The sequence below is a fragment of the Peromyscus eremicus genome, chromosome 14 (assembly GCF_949786415.1).
Source record: "Peromyscus eremicus chromosome 14, PerEre_H2_v1, whole genome shotgun sequence".
Taxonomy (NCBI): domain Eukaryota; kingdom Metazoa; phylum Chordata; class Mammalia; order Rodentia; family Cricetidae; genus Peromyscus; species Peromyscus eremicus.
In genome coordinates, this window is record NC_081430.1 from 81,934,706 (window position 1) to 81,948,436 (window position 13,731).

A 13,731-nucleotide genomic window follows, 5' to 3' on the forward strand; every position below is an offset into this window, starting at 1 on the left:
TCCTCCCCAGATCACTCCCTTAGCCCATCTGCTGTGGCCTCACAAGTCCCTCTAGATTGAGTATACTGTCCTGAAAGAGTCTTGTATGTGTGTATTATAAACCCCTTGTAAACTCCTTGAGAACAAGGGCCATTTCTTCTGTTCCTGCTTCATCTCCCATAGTGCTGATGGCCTAAGAGGCCCTCTGTATGGCCCTGCTGCCTCAGACTGGAGAGTTCAGCTCAGCTCTCAAGCTTTTGCCAGCAACGCAAAGGGTACACAATAAAGTCCTTTCACTATTAAACGACAGATCCAAAGATAGAGTGGCTGAGAAAGTACACACAAAGAATCATTCATTGTCTCAAATCTCTCCTGGGAGCCAGAGCCTGGAATCCTCAGGTTAGATGTGGAAGCGACTTTGATACATTGTATGTGATGGCATCTTAGGTTAGTATTTCATTTTGATGGAATGTATAAACGGGCTGATAAAAACATGGAGCTGGGAATGTTCTTCAGCTTTTCTTTAGCATGCTCAGGGTCTGGAGTCCTGGAGTAGGGGAGACCTGGAGTCCTAGGTCAGCATTACAAAAATAAATAAATAAACAAATAAATAAATAATCAAATAAATAAGAACAATAAATAGTAAGTATTTGGGTTACACCAAAGGATCAAAGGAAGTAAAGGTTTTCTTAGACGCCATTAATTGGTATTTCCTAAACCTCCCCACCTCCATCATGTTCATAGTCAAGAGTTCATAGGGGGAAAAATATTGTTTTTCATATTTTAATGCTGTCAGTGCTACCAAAGAGAAAATGTGTGTGTTTGGGTGTGTGTGTGTATGGCGGGGGGGGGGGGGGGGGGGGGTAGGGTGAGGGGGGGGTGTTGTCTCACACTCGCATTATTTCCTTCCCACTCCTTTCTTCCCTCCCCTCCTCACCTTTCTTTCTAGCCAGGGCCTCAATATGCAGCCCTAGCTGGCCTTAGGAGATCTGCCTGCCTCTGCCTCTCGAGTGCTAAAATTAAAGATATGAGCCTCCATGCCCAGCCATCTGCCATTATTTCTACTGCTGAATGCTGCAGTGCTTTTTAGGGTATAAATAGCAATCAGTATTTAGGATCGAGAGCTAGATTCACACCTCTCTTGTATTTTGAGTTTCTCCTTTTCCATGGCTATTTTGGGTTTCAAGTGTACTTATAGAATTCCATCTTCTGACACAGATACAGATTTCAGCTGTTTCTCAATGCCTAAATCTTTAAAGCGTTACATATACTGAAGAGGATTCAGGAGAATTGCTGACCAGCCTTGGGAAGTTCTGAGGTTGTGATCCTAAACGTGTTCACACCCAGAAGCGCAGTGTGAAGGGTTGTGTTGGCTTTTTATTCTTTTTTTTTTTTTATTGTAATGGGTCAGTGATATTACCTTCATATTTCCCTGTGGGCTGCAGTTAAGGAACTTTCTGTAGAGCAAAACTGAACATGGAGACATATAGACACACACACACACACACACACACACACACACACACACCACCTGGGATGTCTCCTAAACAAACAAGATTCTAGTTTGGGTTTCAGAGAGCAATTTGTATATCTTGTGAAAGATTCTGAATCTTTTGTACTTCTACTCTAGTAAGATTTATAGGTCTGACATGTATGTAGGATGTGACCTTTCAGGTATGTGGAGAAATATATTCTGTCGCTTAGTGTGGAGCCGACATTCTTTAATCCTGTGTAAACAGTGCTCAAGAAGAAAGCCAAGTAGTAAGCCACGCGTGGTGGCACAATTCTGTAATCCCATCTATTAGGGAGGTCAAGATAAAAATGTGTCTCGATTACAGAGTGAGGTCAACAATGCCAGCCTGGACAACTGAGTAAACACTGCTTCAAAACTTCAAAAAAAGTTAAAAAGGGTATGGTGGCACATGTCTTTAACTCTAGCATTTGGGAGACAGAGGCAGTCAGATCTCTTGAGGCTAGCCAGTCTACTTAGAGAATTCCAGACCAGTTAGAACTATGTAGTTAAGACCCCACCTTAAATACACACACACACACACACACACACACACACACACACACACACACAGTGAGAGAGAGAGAGAGAGAGAGAGAGAGAGAGAGAGAGAGAGAGAGAGAGAGAAGAGAGAGCGAGAGAAGGGCTAGGCTTGTAACTTAGTGGTAGAGAACTGTCCTCTGTGTGAGGTCCCATATTCAATCTCTAGTAACCTCCCTTTCCCCACAGAAAAGGATACTAGAGTAAATTGGGCATGGCAGCATATACCTGTAATGCCATACTCTGGAGGCTAAGGCAGGAGGATCACAAGTTCATATTCAGCCTGGACTATATAGTAAATTCCAGGCCAGCTTGGGGTATATAGCTAAACCTGGTCTCAAAAAATAATAGTAAGCTGGGCATGGTGACTCACACCTTTAATCCCAGCACTTAGGAGGCAGAGACATGTGGATCTCTGTGAGTCTGAGGCCACCCTGGTCTACATAGTGAGTTCCAGGACATCCAGGGCTATGTAGAGAGAACCTATTTAAAATAATCTAATAATACTACTACTACTAACAACAACAACAACAACAATGGTAAAGCTGTTTGATAGTTTATCTTTGTAAAGTGAGGATATTGTACAGTATCAATGGAAGACAGAGTGTAGCCTGTTCACTGCTGCCGGTGCCTAAGAGTAAGAGAAGCATTCAGCCTAGACAGGAGCAGATTTCCCCCCACAGAGAGAAGATTGGTGCTGGAAGACAACCTTCTCTGAGTAATTTGCCCAGCTAGAGATCTGTGTCGGATCCGAAGGGCCCTTTCTCAATCCTTTTTTCCCGGGCAGTCCGTAGATCCCTGAAGAACCGTGAGTGACTTCTTGGTTTGGGGAGTTGTACAATAGGACTCTGTAGCCAGGGACTCGGCACTTTGGGCAACACACTCTGCAGAGAAATAGTAACATACAGTCTCGTGTGAGAAAACAGACCAATTTACCCAGGTTATTAGAGTAGCTAGAAGCTATTCAATTCAACAAGAAGCTAGAAGCCCCTCTCCCTTGACTCTGGCCAGCCCAGTGTGGAGAAGAGGCCTGAATTGCTCAGTTAACAAAGTTTGGCCATTTGCATGGCAATTTGAAGGACTTGCTTACTTATCATTCTTTGTTTGATCCCTGGTATCCACAGAGTGGAAAGAGAGAACTGAATCCTGCAAATTGTCCTCTGATTTCTACATGCCTGCTTGTCCTGGCTAGTTTTATGTCAACTTAACACAAGCTAATCATCTGAGAGGAGGGGACGTCAATGGAGAAAATGCCTTCATAAGATTGGTCTGTCTCAGCTGACTGGCGATCGTGGGAGCTCATGGATAGCTAGGGAACCTGCATGGGACCAACCTAGGCCCTCTGCATGTGGGTGACAGTTGTGTAGCTTGGTCTGTTTGTGAGGCCACTAGGCAGCAGGACCACGATCTGTCCCTGGCACATGAGCTGGCTTTTTGGAACCTATTCCCTATTGTGGGTTGCCTGGTTCAACCTTGATGCAGTGGGGGAGGAGCTTGGTCCTGCCTCAACTTGATATGCCATGCTTTGTTGACTCCCATGAGAGGCCTTACCCTTTCTGAGGAGTGGGGGTAGAAAGGAGGTCGGGGGAGGGAACGGGAGGAGAGGAAAGAGGGGAAACTGTCATTGGTAAGTAAAATTAAAAAAAAAAGTTTGGGCTGTCTCTTCTTTTTTTTTTTAAGATTTTATTATTTATTATGTATACAATGTTCTGCCTACATGTATGTCTACAGGCCAGAAGAGGGCACCAGATCTTATTACAGATGGTTGTGAGCCACCATGTGGGTGCTGGGAATTGAACTCAAGACCTCTGGAAGAACAGTCAGTGCTCTTAACCTCTGAGCCATCTCTCCAGCCCCTGGGCTGTCTCTTAATGAACAGTTTTGAAACTATAAGCAATGAGCCTTCATGTAATGTATTTGTACATGTGAGAATTTTTTTTTTTTTTGAGACAGGGTCTTATTATTTTGCTTAGGTGGGTCTAGAACCTGTGGACTCATGTGATCTTCTTTCTTCAGCCTCCCAAGTAATTGAAACTACAGGTGCACATCATAGAAATGAATTTTTATGTTTTGTTCTTTGTTTAAGATATATTTTATTATTTATGTGTGTGTCTGTGTGACTATGCGTGTATTTGTGATGAAAGTCTTATTTTGCCTGATTTCCTTCTCCCTAGTCCCATTCATAAAAATGTTACAGAGCTGGGTGAGGTAGCTCTTGCCTGAGAAGGCTGAGTGAGGTGCAAGGATCACCATGAATTTGGGGCCAGCCTGGCTACACAGTGAGTTCCAAGCCAATCTGGGCTGTAGCGTAAGAGCTTGTCTCACAGCAACAACCTCCCCAGTATGTTCAGGCCATCATTTCAAGTCACTCGGTGATAGACACATATGGGAAGAGTTATTAATAGCCGCTTCTGTAGTGAGAACTGAGTGGAGCCACAGGAAAGGTGATGGAAGTAAAGATAAGTCAGATCCCAAAAGGCAACTCCCAGCTACGGGGGGAAATGAGAAGACAGAGGTAGCGGCTGGACTCTTTATTTAAGGAAATCACAACGTGTTCAAAAAAGAAAAGGATGAGGTCACAGGAAAGACTGGGAGGGGAAGATATCTGCACGGCATGTGGAAATGACAAACTTAGAGTCTTCTAGTAGATAAGCACAGGATCCTCAGCTATGCAGGCGGAGAAGCCCGGTATAGCCCCAAGTTCACTTCCGCTTGGTCCTTTCTCACCTGGAAAGCACTTTTTGAAAAGGTAACTCATAAGCCGGGCGGTGTGGCGCACGCCTTTAATCCCAGCACTCGGGAGGCAGAGGCAGGAGGATCTCTGTGAGTTCGAGGCCAGCCTGGGCTACAAAGTGAGTTCCAGGAAAGGCGCAAAACTACACAGAGAAACCCTGTCTTGAAAAACCAAAAAAAAAAAAAAAAAAAAAAAAAAAGAAAAGGTAATTCATTCTCCAGTGTCCAGTATGACCTGTGCTTTGTCTGCATCTATCCAGGGGACCTAATGCCAGGATTCTTCCAGCACTCTCGGCCTTTAGGTCACCTAGGAAGGAAGCACTCAGGGATGGGGGTTGGGGGTGTGGCAGGGTGTGGCTCAGTGCTTGCTGTGAAAGTGCGCTGACCTGAGTTTGGATCCTCACCACCCACAAAACAAGCCAGGCCTGTAGGCCCAGCACTGGGGAGGAAAAGGAAGGAGGATCCCTGGAGCTTACTAACCAGTCAGTCTACCCAAGCCCTGAGCTCCAGATTCAATGAGAGATCTTATCTCAAAAAATAAGATGTCGATCAAGGGCAACGCCGGACACTGACCCCTGACCTACACATGCACACACACACTTTAAAAAAGAAAGGACCTGGAGAGGTGGCTCAGTCATTAAAAGCACTAACTGTTCTTTCAGAGGACCCAGGTTCGAATCCCAGCACCCTAGCTATAACCTGGCAGCTCACAACTAGCTGTAACTGCAGTTCCAAGGGGGATCTGATGCCCTCTTCTAGACATGTGTGGTACATAGACATACATACAGGTAAAACACCCATACACATAAGATAAATCTCAAAAAATATTTTAAATTAAATTTTAAAAAGCAGTAACAGCCGGGCGGTGGTGGCACATGCCTTTAATCCCAGCACTCGGGAGGCAGAGCCAGGCGGATCTCTGTGAGTTTGAGGCCAGCCTGGGCTACCAAGTGAGTTCCAGGAAAGGCGCAAAGCTACACAGAGAAACCCTGTCTCGAAAAACAAAAAAAAAAAAAAAAGCAGTAACAGTGGTTGTTAAAGGGGAAGGCTGTTCCTCCTGAGGCCTCTTCTTCCAGCCCCTGCAGCCTTGTGCTAAGGCACAAAACTTGGCAGGGCTCTGGTTGTTTTAACCTCCGCCCCCCCCCCCCCCAGCAGTCCTTTTACAACCTTTCATGATGGCTTTGTCTGATATGGTCCTTTATTAGTTTGTCACAGTAATTTTCTCCTTGCTGTGACAAAAATACCTGAAAAGAAGCAACGTTAGGGAGGAGGGGCTTATGTGGATTTACAGTTCAGTCCATCGTGGTAGGGAAGGCGTGCTTGCAAGAGCAGGAAGCAGCCGATCACCCTTGGTCACCGCAGGCACCAGAGAATAAAGGCTGTTGTGGAGAGCACCTTTTTTTCCCCCTAACCCAATCCGGGCCCCCACCCCTTGGATGGTACTGCCCACAGTTAGAGTGGGTCTTCCTACGTCAACCTAATCTAAACAATCCCTCCTAGCTGTGCCCAGAGGCACAGTGTTCACAATCAGTGTTAACCATCACAGGCCCCTGTCAGTTAGTTCACTTAAGCTTCCCTGGGTGCATGTAAAAGTCATTTAAACTATCTAATTCCCGCTGCCATCCTGCTCCAATCAAGAATTCTGTTCTGCTAGGCATGGTGGTACACACACATGTCACACACACACACACACACACACACACACACACACACAAGAATGCATGCAGAAGCAGAGTCTGCTGAGGGCTGGAGAGAAGGTTTAGTGGTTAAGGAATGTTTACTGCCTGATCAGAGGACCAGAGATAGGATTCCACAAACAACTGTAACTCCAGCTCCTAGGGATCCGGCACTCCCTTCTGGTCTCTGTGGACACACACACACCCTTAAAAAAAAAAAAAAAAAAAAAAAAAAAAAAAAAAAAAAAAGCCAAAACCTTGAAAAACAGAAGGAAGAAGAACAAACAATCAACTGGATATGTTTGCAATCTCAGATTGAGGCAAGAAGACCTGGAGATTGAGGCCAGGCTGGACTATGTAGCAAAACACTGACAAACGTCCTTTTCAGACAAAGAATATTAAGGGTCTCACCCTGTAACCGCAACCTTCCAAGAGCTGGGATCACAGGCATGAACTACCATATCCCATAAGGATTTGTAATTGAGGAAGGAGAGAGAAATGAAATGGAGAAAGGCTTAACAATGAAGTGGTATCCCCCGAAGGATTTCTCTGTGTAATAGCTCTGGCTGTCCTGGAACTCTCTTAGTAGACCAGGATAGCTCACAGTGATCAGCCTGCCTCTGCCTCAGGAGTGCCGGCATTAAAGGCGTGCGCCACCACCGCCTGGCCAACAATGAAGTTTTCTGCAGTGAAGAGAACCAGTAAGAACTGTGATTCACATAGAATATCAAACTTGGCCTTCATTCATTCTGCCCGGAAACGGCCGAGGAACAAAAATTCCTGCCACAAAACTGACTGGAGGAAGCAGCGCGTGGTGATGCTGGCCTTTAATCCCAGCACTCCGGAGGTAGAGGCAGGGGGATCTCTGTGAGCTCAAGGCCAGCCCAGCTCTACGCTCTACGTAGCAAGTTCTAGGACTACGTAGATAAAGTAGAGAGATCCTGTCTCAAAAAAACAAAACAAAACAAAAAACAAGCAAAAAAGAGGAATCAACTTGTTTTCTTCTGGAATGCCTCGCGCCTTGTTTTCTTACACTGCTCGGTCCACAAGGAATCGTTATCTGGTAGAGATTTTTTGCTTTTCCAGTGTGTTAAAAAAAGGTGACTAACCCGGCCAGCGGAAGGACCCAGGAGGACGGGGGGCGTGGCCTAACCAGGGGGCGGCTGGGAGGTGCGCCCCCTTCCCAGAAAGCACCGCGGCTGCAGGCGCGCGGCTCCGGTCCGGCTTCCCCGGGTTCCGTACCGCCCCGCCATGGATGCGCTTCGCAACAGCGCCGCGCTGCTGAGGCGCGGGCGGGGGAGGCGCCGGCGGCAGCCGCAGCTCCGCGGCGGCTCGGTCTTGGCCCTGCCCTTGCGGCCCCGCAAGCTCCGAAGGCCCCGGAGAAGTGCGGCGGCGTCCCGCGTGGCCGCGCTGAGGGCTCGCGCGCTGCCCAGCGAGGCCTCGGACGCCAAGGTGGAGCCGGCGGCGGCGGCGGCGGCGGGCGAGCGGGAGGGGCCTGCCGAGCACCGGGAGACCTCGCGGTCGGCGGAGCCGCGGCCGCTGCCGGTGCGCCCGAGGCCGGCTTCGGCGGCCGCCCCGCCGCGCCGCGTGGAGGGGCGGCGGGCCGCACTCTCCCGCCACCCGGGGGCCCCGGTTCCGCCGCCGGTTCCGCCGCCGGGCCCGCCCGGGGACCACCCGGAGCGGCCCTGGGACTCGCCGCTGCAGCAGGTGCTGGCGGAGCTGAACGGCATCCCCAGCAGCCGGAGGCGCGCCGCCCGCCTCTTCGAGTGGCTCCTGGCGCCCATGCCTCCGGACCACTTCTACCGGCGCCTGTGGGAGCGGGAGGCGGTGCTGGTGCGGCGGCAGGACCACGGCTACTACGAGGGCCTCTTCTCCACGGCCGACCTGGACTCGATCCTGCGCTCCGAGGACGTGCACTTCGGGCAGCACCTGGACGCCGCGCGCTACGTCGACGGGAGGCGGGAGACCTTGAACCCACCGGGCCGCGCTCTTCCCGCCGCCGCCTGGTCCCTGTACCGGGCCGGCTGCTCCTTGCGCCTTCTCTGCCCTCAAGCTTTCTCGCCCACCGTGTGGCAGTTTTTGGCTGTGCTCCAGGAACAGTTTGGAAGCATGGCAGGCTCCAACGTTTACCTCACGCCCCCCAACTCACAGGGCTTTGCTCCCCACTACGACGACATCGAGGCTTTCGTGTTGCAGCTGGAAGGTCGCAAACTCTGGCGAGTCTACCGACCGCGGGACCCAAGTGAGGAGCTCGCCCTGACATCTAGCCCCAACTTCAGCCAGGAGGACCTTGGTGAGCCGGTGTTACAGACGGTGCTGGAACCTGGAGACCTGCTGTATTTTCCTCGGGGCTTCATTCATCAAGCTGAATGTCAGGATGGAGTCCACTCTCTGCACCTCACCTTGTCCACCTACCAGCGCAATACTTGGGGTGACTTCCTGGAGGCCGTAGTGCCCTTGGCAGTGCAAGCAGCAATAGAAGAAAATGTGGAGTTTCGCAGGGGTCTGCCTCGAGACTTCATGGATTACATGGGGGCCCAGCATTCAGACTCGAAGGATCCGAGAAGAACAGCTTTCATGGAAAAGGTGCGGGTCTTGGTTGCTCGCCTGGGACACTTCGCGCCTGTTGATGCTGTGGCTGACCAGAGAGCCAAAGACTTCATCCACGATTCCCTGCCCCCTGTGTTGACCGATAGAGAGAGGGCACTGAGTGTCCATGGGCTCCCGATTCGCTGGGAGGCTGGAGAACCTGTAAATGTGGGGGCCCAGTTGACAACAGAAACAGAAGTCCATATGCTTCAGGACGGCATAGCTCGGCTGGTGGGCGAGGGCGGCAGTTTGTTCCTCTATTACACGGTGGAAAACTCTCGCGTTTATCATCTGGAGGAACCCAAGTGCCTGGAAATCTGCCCTCAGCAGGCTGATGCCATGGAACTCTTGCTTCGCTCCTACCCAGAGTTTGTGAGAGTAGGGGATCTACCCTGTGACAGTGTGGAAGACCAGCTTTCCTTGGCAACCATGTTGTATGATAAGGGGCTGCTGCTCACCAAGAGGCCTCTGGTTCTGAGTTAGTTTCTTGAGGATGGCTGCAAAGGGTGCAGTCGTGATGCTCCACTACCACTGCCACTTTTTTTTTCCCCTTAAAAGAAGTCATGTTCTTACCTTGCTAAGCGTCAGTGTGGTTATGTTTACCTTTATGGCTGTTTCAATGTCACAGAGCTCAGACTTTCTTCTGGGAGGAATCTCTTCATCTAGGTACAAAAGGAAACAGAAATTGGAGCAGAGGAGGTTAAGCTATTTCTGCAGAAGTAACAATCCCTATCATTTGAGAGCACCAGCTACATTCCCTCCAGGCTTCAGTGTATGGTGTGGCCTTGGCCGTGCCATTCTGCTTGAGACATGAGGGATTTTTATATGGAAGTTGCTTCTTTGTGTTCTTTCTTCAGTTTGTGCTTCGGGATGGGGTCAGTATGCTATGTGTTAAGTTTGTATGAACATTAGAAGATTTATTAAAAAGTGCCAAAGACCGTTTCTCTTCTCTAAGCCTAGATTTTTTTGGGTTGGTTTGAAAAACGTGAGTCAAGGAATAAGATAAGGAAGATTTGGCTGAGATGAAAGGCAACATGATATATGATATCAAAGGAGTATATTAACTTTTTTAAAGGCGAGGGCTGGGGAGAGCAAGTGTATGCCTGGCATGCGCAATGCCTTGGGTTCATTCCCAGCATCACACTCATTAAAGAAGAGAAGCCTTTCTGGTTGGGACCATGTGTTAGCTTCAGAGGTAACTTACTCATTTGAGTTAATCTACTTGAACTCCAAACAGGACAATCCTAACGGAGAAGCTTCCATTACCAGAGTCAGCTTTGAAGTATACATTGTATTTGCTCAGTGCTTGGTGTAAATCAGTGATTGGCTGGCATGGCTCCCAAAAGGACAGTGTCATGTCACCTGGTTATGTGTTCATAGGCTTTAGTCGTCCAACTTTTAGCAAGCTGGCCACAGGGAAGATTGGTGTTCAAGTTACTTTCCACTCATTTGTTTTCCCCTAGCAGTTGGATGAAACTTCCCCAAATCTGGCAAGTGCATAGTCTCATGATTGGTGGAAGAGAGCCTGGTGCACCAGAAAGAGCACTTGGAACCAGAAGACCCGGGTTTGGGGTGGTGGCTGGTAGGCAACCGGCCGAATGACCTGAGGCTGCTGCTTACAGATTTTGTAAGTATATTTTGGCATAGTTCCACTTCTGAACCCTCATCATTTAGAGTGTATCTAGACCTCTTAAGATCCTGTCATCATAACTGATTGGTTTGGTTTTTAAGGTTGACAACTTTCAGAAGTTATTTTTTTCCCTTAAGTTAGAACATAAAATGATTGCTCTTCTTTCAGGTGTACTTTCCAGAGATGACCATCTCCTATAAGATGAAATGTAAGGTCTTTTGGGGTGCTTAATCAAACATACATAGTAGTTACTTGTTTTTCCAAAGACTTGTGCTTTTCTAGTATGTCCTTTTTAAATCAGTCTGGATAGAGCTACCTTTTAAATGGCACACAATTGCAGATGGATGAAAACCTGGGGAAGGCGAGAAGGGTTAAGTAGCCTTCCTGACCTAAGTCATACAGGCCTCCTATGAAGTTCCCAAATGTCTAGGTCCTGGGATAGTCTGGTGTGAAGAGTCAAGGGATGGGTTCACCCAAAAGAAACCTACTGTCAAAAATTTCTTGAAGAAAAGTTTCAAGTTCCAGTGGGCTTTGGCCCTCTCTGGGTGGTGAGTAGATGTGTCTCGCTTTTCTCTTCACATTTTTTATGGCTACTTCCATCTTCAATATTTTCTCCGTCAGCAAGTCCTTTTGATTTAGTGTTCCAATCTAAGGGGAAAAATGTTAAAAAAAAAAAAAAAAAAGCAAGCAACCAACTGTATTGGAGGAAAAAGCATTAAAATAATTTGATTATATCAAGCGTGGGGTTGGGAGGCTGAGGCAAGAAGATCCCAACTTTAAGGTCATTTTTGAGCTACATAGTAAAGCTCAACCAAACATAAAAAAAGATAAAGTAATTAACTATCATGCTTATTAGTGAAACTCTTGGAGCCCTGGGTTTCCTCTTGAAAACAGTTAGTACTTATTTACCTTCTTCTTGATCTCCTGAAGCATTTCTTGATTGCCTTCCTTTTCTAAGTTGAGTGCTGTCATTGTCTGGTAAATTTCCCTGAAAGATAGGAAAGATTGCTTTACCCCGTCCTTAAGAAGATAGCTGCTGTGAAACAGTGTGGGATCTGGAATTAGACAAGAATCCTAAACTCCTCATCAACAGTTTAGCTGTTGTGCAGTTCCAGAGTATATATGTAAAGGCAGTGACAGTTACTACTTCTTTAACACCTTTGGGAAAGGTACCAAATGTCATTTTATGAATTGTCACCATAGCTTTATAACGTAGACTTCCATCTGCATGGGAGGATTGAGACAAACAAAAAAGGGCTGCGTAGGAGCACAGCACTTAAGAGTATGGACGAGTGCACTGAAACCCTGGTTTGGTTGACTCTAGTCTGTTGTCTCAGTAGCTACTGGATAAATGTTGAATACACGGATAACTTAAAACTCCCTGGAAGAAGAGAAGTAACACAGGAACTATGGGAGCTGTGACGATCTACTTATGGAAGGATTTTCTGTTACCCACTTAGCCTGGAAAGGCAGAGCATATTCAGTGGTCAAGGATTGGAGCGTTGGCAGTCCGGAAGGTCATGGCAGAAAGCAGCGGTTCAGTGCTTACTTAAGGACAGCCTCGTGGTCCTCCAGGAGCAGCACATCTAGAAAGGTGTCCCTGACCTGGTTTCCTTGAAGTTTGAGGGCTAGGATGCTCCGGCAAGCTTCCAGCCGCACACCTGGTGCTTCTTCATAGTGGATAGCCCAGAGCAGAAGATCTGTCAGCTGGGGACTCACTTGCCCAATTTGTCCCAAAGCTGTAGAGGTGAGAGGAAAAGTCTGTTCCACTGTCACTGAAGACTTAAGTTGACTATATCCTAGCATCCAGAAGGAATTTGAGTATTGCAGACAGTATCTTGGGGATGGCACTTAATCATTAGGAGTAAAATGAAAAGTATTTCTAGGTAGTAGTGAAATTTAGAAAGGAAGTTGAGAGAGCTAGCAAAGCTTTGCTCAGCATGTGTGAAGTTTGATGCTTAGCTTTGGGGTAGGGTCTTGCTGTGTAGCTCTGGCTGGCCTCACATTTGCAGTGATCCTCCTGCCTTTGCCTCTTGGGGGCTGTGATTACAGGTGTGTACCACCTGCCTGACTGCATTGAGATAGTTCTTCTAAAGGACTCCTAAGAGAAGTGGTTGATCTTGCCTAATGGGATATAAACATAGACTAGCTTGCCTATTCAGGAATAGATAGGGGGCAGATTTAACATGGAAGAGCAGTGTAGTTAAGGTAGACTGATGGGTGAGGGGGCGAGAACAATTAGTTCTCAGGATTACCTAGGTCTGGTCCTGCTAGGGCTGTACCAAAGACCATTTCAAAAAGAGAAGCAGTGCAGAAGTTCTAGGGAAAAACCTGGAAAGAGCAAGTTTTAAGCTCTGTCTTGAACCTGGTTTGACTCTTACTAAATGCTATAGTTGAAATCTCCAGGGAAAGCAAGAAGTATACAACAATGAATATCTACTAGACACTTATCCTTAATTCTGTTGGTGGGGACTGTGTAGTCTGTTCTTTGCTTAACAAGTTTAAATAGACCTCGACTTAGGATCTTTAACTAAACATTTGAAAGAAAATCTCTTTCTTTCTCAGTCCAGACTTCTGAGAAGCTAAGACAGTCCCTTCCACTATACTCCAGCTGTCTCACTAAAGTTTCTAGGTATTTATTAGCATGAAGAGAGTATTTCAGGTCTAGGGCTTGGAGCTGTCATTTCTGAAATACCTCGAATAGCAAAAGCCTTGATTTTCCAGTAGGGATCTCTGTTCATCAGATTCAGGAGGCATTCAAGCACCTGTAATAGACAAGGAAACGTTGAGTGGGAAGAACCAGAGTAAGAATGGACCAGAAGGGGCTGGAGAGATGGCTCAGAGGTTAAGAGCACTGACTGCTCTTCCAGAGGTCCTGAGTTCAATTCCCAGCAACCACATGGTGGCTCATAACCATCAATAATGAAATCTGGTGCTCTCTTCTGACACATAGGCATACTGTATACATAAGAAATAAATCTTAAAAAAAAAAAAATGGACCAGAAACAGGGTCCCCACTTATTTCTAGGGTTGCTTTAACTAGAAAAGTAGCCTTCTGTCAATGCTAGTGACAA

The 13,731-nt window shown here is 47.3% G+C and overlaps 2 protein-coding genes across 5 annotated transcripts in view; one reads left to right on the forward strand and one right to left on the reverse strand.

Annotated features, from left to right (window-relative positions):
* Nucleotides 1-2,575: 2,575 nt before the first annotated feature.
* Nucleotides 2,576-13,731, reverse strand: part of Heatr4 (HEAT repeat containing 4) — a 34,572-nt gene continuing 23,416 nt past the window's right edge. For 3 of the 4 annotated variants that reach the window (XM_059279526.1, XM_059279527.1, XM_059279525.1), the window contains exons 12-17: nt 13,353-13,422; nt 12,207-12,396; nt 11,567-11,645; nt 11,146-11,305; nt 9,601-9,689; nt 2,576-2,913 (exon numbers count right to left, since the gene is read on the reverse strand). In XM_059279526.1, the coding sequence (XP_059135509.1) occupies nt 2,761-2,913; nt 9,601-9,689; nt 11,146-11,305; nt 11,567-11,645; nt 12,207-12,396; nt 13,353-13,422 (741 nt within the window). In that variant the 3' untranslated portion in view covers nt 2,576-2,760. The remainder of the gene's footprint in view (nt 2,914-9,600; nt 9,690-11,145; nt 11,306-11,566; nt 11,646-12,206; nt 12,397-13,352; nt 13,423-13,731) is intronic. The other variant, XM_059279528.1, reaches the window with a different exon arrangement.
* Nucleotides 7,634-9,969, forward strand: Riox1 (ribosomal oxygenase 1). The gene has a single exon (XM_059279529.1). It carries the CDS (start codon nt 7,690-7,692, stop codon nt 9,508-9,510), a length of 1,821 nt encoding a protein of 606 aa, XP_059135512.1. The 5' UTR covers nt 7,634-7,689; the 3' UTR covers nt 9,511-9,969.

Coding starts and splice junctions, on each gene's coding strand:
- Riox1 (XM_059279529.1), top strand. CDS start 7,690: ATGGATGCGCTTCGCAACAGCGCCGCGCTGCTGAGGCGCGGGCGGGGG.